Source organism: Mauremys mutica, chromosome 5, assembly GCF_020497125.1.
Source record: "Mauremys mutica isolate MM-2020 ecotype Southern chromosome 5, ASM2049712v1, whole genome shotgun sequence".
Taxonomy (NCBI): Eukaryota; Metazoa; Chordata; order Testudines; family Geoemydidae; genus Mauremys; species Mauremys mutica.
This window is the reverse complement of record NC_059076.1, coordinates 48966882-48974114: the sequence shown is the minus strand read 5'-3', so window position 1 is coordinate 48974114 and position 7233 is coordinate 48966882. Positions and strand designations below refer to the sequence as shown.

At 42.9% G+C, this 7233-nt stretch overlaps 1 protein-coding gene across 4 annotated transcripts in view; it reads right to left on the bottom strand.

Moving 5' to 3' along the window:
- Positions 1-125: 125 nt before the first annotated feature.
- LARP1B (La ribonucleoprotein 1B) overlaps positions 126-7233 on the bottom strand; it is a 115446-nt gene continuing 108338 nt past the window's right edge. The window contains exon 21 of one of the 4 annotated variants that reach the window (XM_045018056.1): positions 126-192. Coding sequence is in view for 2 of the 4 variants with exons in the window: in XM_045018054.1 (XP_044873989.1) it covers positions 6618-6739 (122 nt within the window). In the remaining 2 variants the exon portion in view is untranslated. Of the gene's footprint in view, positions 193-6329; positions 6740-7233 lie in introns of those variants that run through there. The other 3 variants (XM_045018054.1, XM_045018053.1, XM_045018055.1) reach the window with 3 other exon arrangements.

Sequence of the window (7233 nt, the reverse complement as noted above, 5' to 3'; positions counted from 1 at the left end):
AGCTAAAATGACTGAACTAGCTGTTGAAGAAATTTCATTGTTTAATCCATTCTTTCAACATAGTAATTGCATGGCTGCTTTGTTATCCAGCCAGAGTCAAGTTGCACTAAAACTACAATCCACTTAAAGGTGTTTAATTTTATGAAGGCTTGTCTTGCTTTACTGATTAAAGTGATGTGGCACTAGTAGATCCTATAAAGGGAGAGAGGAGTTAGTTACAAAGAAGACATAATAGACTACACAAGGTTTGGAACAAGCAAACCCTAATCAGTTGTTACTTTGTGTCTACCAGAACCTTATACACCAATGGGTATATATTCTTTTGTGCAACAGCATGGGTTAGAGTTGTCCTGTACTAAGAATGGATGTGAGTATATTTTCTCAGTCTTACTTTCCCATTTTGTGTGTGATACTTGTTCTTTGTAGAAATTAGAAATAATCACTTAGCCTTCCATTTTTAAGCCACAGTTACTTTTTCCCCACTCTAGTAATTAAAATTATGCAGTCTCATTGAAAGAAATGAGTAATGTGTGTTCTGTAGATAAGTCCACTGATTTCAGTTAAATATGTTGTAGTTAGAATATTTTACACTATCACAAATAGTATTCAGTAGGGCTACTCTGAGAGGGATTAGAGTTCATTAATCCAGAGCTTTCTGTAGCACTCTTCAGGACCAGAGCAGTTATAAAACAAGATACTGTTAAAGGGAGTTCATGGCCAGCACCTTGAGGGCAGAAACTAGGGTGACCAGATGTCCCGATTTTATAGGGACAGTCCTGATATTTGGATCTTTTTCTTATATAGGCTCCTATTCCCCCCCCACTCCCGTCCCGATTTTTCACATTTGCTGTGTGGTCACCCTAGCAGAAACTAACTACTGTACAAATCATTTGTAGAAGCCTGTTGATGTAGCACAATCAAGTTGTCTAAAATGCAGGTAAAGGTAGTGTGGCAAATTCCAACATCACACTTTTACTGTACAATTGAGAGAATACATCACTCAGGCAGATAAAACAAATACCTGCACCCCTTAAATTGAATTCTGCTCCTAAAAACTCTCCCTTTAAACTCACTTGAAGTTTGTTAGTGTTTAGGCTTGTGATCAAAAGTTTAGTTTCACACTGAAGACAACTGGAGAACTTTTTTTTTAGTTTGACTTAAACACCAGTTGTATTACAGTAACTTTCATGGCTCTGATTTTTCTCTTTCACTTAACTAGAGCTCTAGACTTGTCATAAAGTACGTTAGCACTGTTAAACATCTTATTTAAATTAGTCAATAAATCCATATTTACATTATAGGAAACCCCTTAATCATTGCTTTAGGCACTAAACACCAAAAATATTGGTCTATAATTGACTGTATAAAGACTGTGTTGTTACCTTACATGAATGAGAACCACCAGAAATGGTTTTAATTAACTTGTACCTAGAGGAACAAGATTGGGTAGGCTCAAAGTATGTAACTTAATACTAGGTGAATCAGACATCCTCTGACAGGTACCTCAATTTTTTTTTAAATACTTTGGCAATGCTTGTACAGTTTGTCATGCCAAAAAAGTTTCATCTAAATAAAGTTAGTTGGTGGTGTACAAGAGGATACAATAGAATGGTTTGTATGGTTTCACTTACAGCATTTCATTTTGCACATACTAATGAATCAAGCCACATCACCCCACAGAGAATGGAAACAGGAGAGACAACTTGTAATTGTTCTTCTTTAAGTGCTTGCTCATATCCATTCCAGTTAGCCTCAACCCCCGGCACCGCCGGTGCGGGTATTACACTCCAGAGGCAGGCCAGCCATAATGAGGCCTCCTTCAGTCAGCTTGGCAGACCGGCACCGATCACGATCCAGGTCCCGGCGCCGTTCGCGGTCTCACCAACGATTGCTGTCCTGGCACCGCTCGCCCTCATGGCATAGATCGACATCTCAACCTCCGGCCCAGTACTGCTCCAGCTCTCGGCACAGCGACTCTCGCAGCCGTTCCTGCCGCAGACCTTCAAGATCCAGGTCGACCTCCCGGCACCGCGCTGGTTGCAGGTCCTGGTCTTGCTCTTGGCACCGGTATGACTCCAGGTACTGATCCCCGGTGCCGAGGAGCTCACCAACGGTGAGACAAAGGGGCTCATACCAGGGTCTTCATGGTGTTTGTGCCAAGTTAGGATGAAGCTTCGGCTCTCTGTTTTGTCAATGGTAGAAACATATTTATTTTTGAAAGGTTGTCTAACATTAATATTTCTACCTGATTCATGTGAAAAGACGGTTACTCACCTGTTGTTCTTCGAGATGTGTTGCTCATATCCATTCCTGTTAGGTGTGCATGCGCCGTGTGCACGTTCATCGGAAGATTTTTACCCTAGCAACCCCCAGGAGGTCGACCTGGATCTCTAAGGTCTGTGGCGGGAACGGCTGCAAAAGTCACGGCGCAGGGAGCTGGAGCAGTACCAAGAGTACCAGGCTGGAGGTCGAGATGTCGATCTATGCCGCGAATACGACCGGTACCGAATGGGCGAGCGGTGCCAGGACTGCGAGCGGCGTCAGGACCGCGATCATCAGTGAGACCCAACGGCGCCAGGACCTGGATCATGATCGGTGCCGGTCTGCCGAGCCGACTGAAGGAGGCCTCAGTATGGCTGGCTTGCCTCTGGAGTGTAATACCTGCACTGGCGGTGCCAGGGGTTGAGGCTAACTGGAATGGATATGAGCAACACATCTCGAAGAACAACAGTTACAAAGGTGAGTAACCGTCTTTTACACAGGATGTCTGCCTATGCCAGGGGGGTCTACAGTAGAGGCTTCTCTACATGGTGGGGGTAATGTGCTCTATAGGGGTATGATTTCTAAAGAATACCTACATGCTGCACATTAATTGGTCCATATAGACCCTGCATAACTAATGTTTAATAAGACCAATTAGTGGAGTCTGTTAGACTTTAGAAATCACACCCCAGTAGAGCCCATTACTGTATCATGTGGAAAACCCTGTGATTTCTTGCACCAGTGCTTGTGAATTTGGCTCCAGGAATGGATGCTGTAGGGTGTATCAGTATTGTCTAACCCTGCACACTGGCAAAAACAGTTCAGCTAGTCTCTTGCATACAGTACAGCTACCACTCTTGCCATGTGCAGTGCAACTGCATCTCTTGCTATTTAACCTGATGCCTACACATAAGCACATTCATGTGACTGAGGGGGCGCAGGGTTGGCAAGGCTGTTTATACCAGCACTATGAGCATATGGCACCAGACAGCGCTGGAGCTGACCTGACAGATGCCACTCCGGGAAAAATTCCACCAACTGTGCTCAGGGTGCACACACACCTACATTGGAATTGACACGTGCAATACATCTTGAAGAGCAACAGCTACAGAAAGGTTAGTAACAGTTTTCACTCACAGGCTGTAGGACACTAGCAACTTTTTAGGACAGAATACAACTGGAAACCCATTTAGACTCTGGACACAGGTGTACCTTTAATCATGTCCACAACAGAAAAAAAAATCAAATAGCTCTAGTCCTGTTCAAACAGAAGGCTAAAGTCCTCCAAATATCCAAGGTGTGAAGGACTGCATCCTCCTTAGACTGATGAGGTTGAGGGTGAAACCCCAGAAGATAAATAGTCTGATATGAAAATCTGATGTGATGTTAGGTAAGAACCCAGGATCTGGGCAGAGGAATACCTTGTCTTTAAAGAAAAGAGCATCGAGGGTGGTGATTAGCTCTCAAAGTATTTAACTTACCAGCTCTCAAACCAGAGATGATATAGCCACAAAAAGTGGTTTTCAGGGATAGGTGTAAAAGTGAAGAGACAGCCAGAGTTTCAAAGGGAGGCTTCATCAGAGAAGTGACAATTAAGTTCAAATCCCAGGTCAGGGTGAGTTCTTTGATATTTGGAAACAGGTTAGATAGCCCTATAATAATCTAGAAGCAAGTGTATCGGATTGCCATGAGCATCAGAAGGTTGATATGAAGAGTAGATTGTGGGCAGACCATCTGCCCTCAACAGTATGGTCCTGTAGGGGAGCTCACCATCCTAGAAGGGAGGAATCTGAAACTATGGGATGACAGGGAATGGATAGGTGAAGGGGATCCCTTTGCAGATCTGTGGATTTTTCTACCAGGTGAGAGAGACTAGCACATGCTGAGGAACGCAGAGCAACTTTCAAACTGTGTCTGTTGGGGTATAAATGTCCTGAGCCAAGCCTGGAAACAGCAGAAGAGCAAGTGGGCATGTAGCATGATGAAGACTGATGCCACCATGTGACTTGAGGAGCTGGCAAGGCTCAATGGGACATGAGTAATCAAATGTGTCAGAATAAGAAATCTGTCTTCCGGTAGGTAAGATCTAGATGTTGTATTTGCTGAGCAGATAAGAGAGGACTTCTCAATTTTGAATTGAAGTCCTAGCACGGTGAACAGGGCTGAAGCTCTCTTGATGGCAACTTGGACCTCAATGCAAGAGCATCCTTTAAGCAGTCAATCATTGAGGTAAGGGAAGACTGACTTCCCAGCGATGAAGTAGGGACAACTGCCATAACCTTTGCAAACATCCCAGGGGCAGTAGAGAGCCTGAAGGAAAGCACTCAATACTGAAAGTGCTTTTGACTGATGACAGAAACCTCTTGTGAGAAGGATGGATCACAATATGAAAATATGTATCTTGTAGCTTAAGGGTTGTGAACTAATCCCTAGGATCTAGAGATGGTATGATAGCTGTGAGTGTTACTATCGTTATGTCTTGAAGTGTCCCTTGAGGAGAGAGCTCCAGGAAAGTCAGGCTGAGGTAGATGATCAAAAGAACCTTGGATAGAATATTTTGAATGAGAAGAACTGTTGTCTCCACAATCCAGAAAAGGGGGCAGGCATAGACAAAGGTGGAGGAGCAGATTATCTGACAGCTCGCATAGGTACCAGGGAACCAGTTGGTACTGGGGATGAAATAGGCTACAGTACCATGAATCTGAATTCCTGCAGTACTGGGCAGATCTACGCAGAAACCCGATGAGTGTCTGCAGCAGAAGCCTGTGGTACTGAGAATAATAGAGTGTGTGTTGGTACAGATTGACTGGTAGATCTGGGTACTTCGGACTCTCTGAAGAAGTGGAGGTGCCAGTGATATATGTTTCCTCAGTACAGTATCAATAGTGTCCACAGGATTTAGATGTGAATGAACCTTCAATACTGAGATGACTTGGAGCATCAGCAGTACTGTTTGTGAGGAGCAAGTTCTCCCATATCGCAAGTTACTTGTGGCCAAGTCCTTCCTGAGCTGGTTTGGCGTGCCTTTTAGCAGAAGATTTGATACTATCACTCACAAATCTCTTGCACAATAGTCAGGAAGGCGATCGAGCTGCAGAAATAGTGTGTTGTGGTCACTTAAACCGATACACAGTGGGGTATCTGGGCTTGGATCTAATGCAAGTTGGAGGGATTGCTCCATATGTCCCTGTCTGTCCTGTAATGACTCTTGAATCCTGAGCAAATCTTGCACTTCGAAAGCACATGAGTATCCTCTGAACAGTGGATATGGTGCAAGTGGCCATCACTAACTGGGATGGACTCCTACCAACTGAGGCAATGCTTAAATCCTGGGAATTTAGGCATACCACAAGGAAAAAAGGTCTTCAGTAAAGGAGAGTTCCCCTGGAAAGGAGGGAGGCTAAAAGCCTCCCAAAACTTTTGCCCCCTTTAACTAAACTAAACCTATTAAAAATAAAACTGTTAAACTAGTCTGTTAGGATTACTAGAGATTAAAGTAAAGATTAAATAAACTAAAACCGATAGCTAGCAAAGCAAGTGAGCACTACTGAATGCTCTGTCTCAGGCACAGATGGTTGAAAAAGAACTGGGGATGGTTCATCTGTTGTAGCCCTTTATGCCCTTCGTATGGGGCCTGAGAATAGTTAGGGTGTATGGACCGAACAGGCATTGCAGCTGAAAATTTCTGGCCCAAAGCACATGGGCAAATTAAGATTTAAAGACAACACTTGAGGGTTGATTTGCAGATTTACTCTGTGCAGAACAGAACGTTAGTCTCCTTTGTTTATCAAATAGCAATGCTACGGTCTCTTTCCCATCCCAAAATGTTTTACATGCCTTCTGAACAATATTCATGCAGGCACTGGAATGAGCTGATTTGAGTTTTCTAACAAGTTTCAGAACAAGTTTCTCCATGATGGGCCAAATTAACTGCTGGACTAAATGACTTGAATAAAGTTTTCTTTTCCCCAGCTGTGAATTTGGGCCCAGGGTACACATTTGAATTAATTCAATCACTATTTAGTTAATAGCCCTTGTACACTCCATGCATCCATCATTTGATTATAGACTGCCCACATTTTAACTGCTTATCCAACTCATTCTATTCAATGTGCCATTGCAGCTCCATTCTATGCAGGGAATGGGATCCTTGAAACTGATGCAGGTCAAAGTAATCCGAGTAACAACAAAAGGAAAAACAAATGTATCTACAATTGTACTAGATGCTAAAAGAGTTCTAGTTTTCCCCCTTCCTCAAAACCCTTGTTTCTCCACATAAAGTTTGAATTCTTCATCCTCATTTTCAAAGTGCTGTTCCAACACTATGCTTGCACATCTCTAAGAAACTTCCCACTTCAGGACTTGTAGTCACTCTTCTTGCTTAGATACTCCTTTATCCCCTCCCACTTGAATCCTGGTGCTCTTTTCAAACTGCCTTTTGACTGGAATAACCTCCTTTTCCTCTTCATAGAGTGTCCTAGGACAGAAGAGACCATTGTAATGAACTAATCTGACCTGTATAACAGGCTGTAGAACTTCCCCTATTTAATTTCCTAGAGCATCTTTTAGAAAAACATCCAATCTTGATTTTAAAATTGCCAGTGATGGAGAATCCAACACAATCCTTGGTAAATTGTTCCAATAGTTAATTACTCTCACTGTTTGTAATTTACACCTTACTTCCAAGTCTGAATGTATCTAGCTTCAACTTCCAGCCACACTGGAACATATTACACCTTTCTTTGCTTGACTGAAGAGCCCATTAAATATTTGTAGGTACTTAGACTGAAATCAAGTCACCTCTTAACCTCTTTGTTAAGCTAAACAGATTGAGCTCTTTCAGTCTATCACTAAGGCATGTTTTTTAATCCTTACATCATTTTCATGGCTTTTCTCTCTGAATCCGCTCCAATTTACCAATATCCTTCCTGAGTTGTGGACATCAGAACTAGATACAGTATTTCAGCAGTG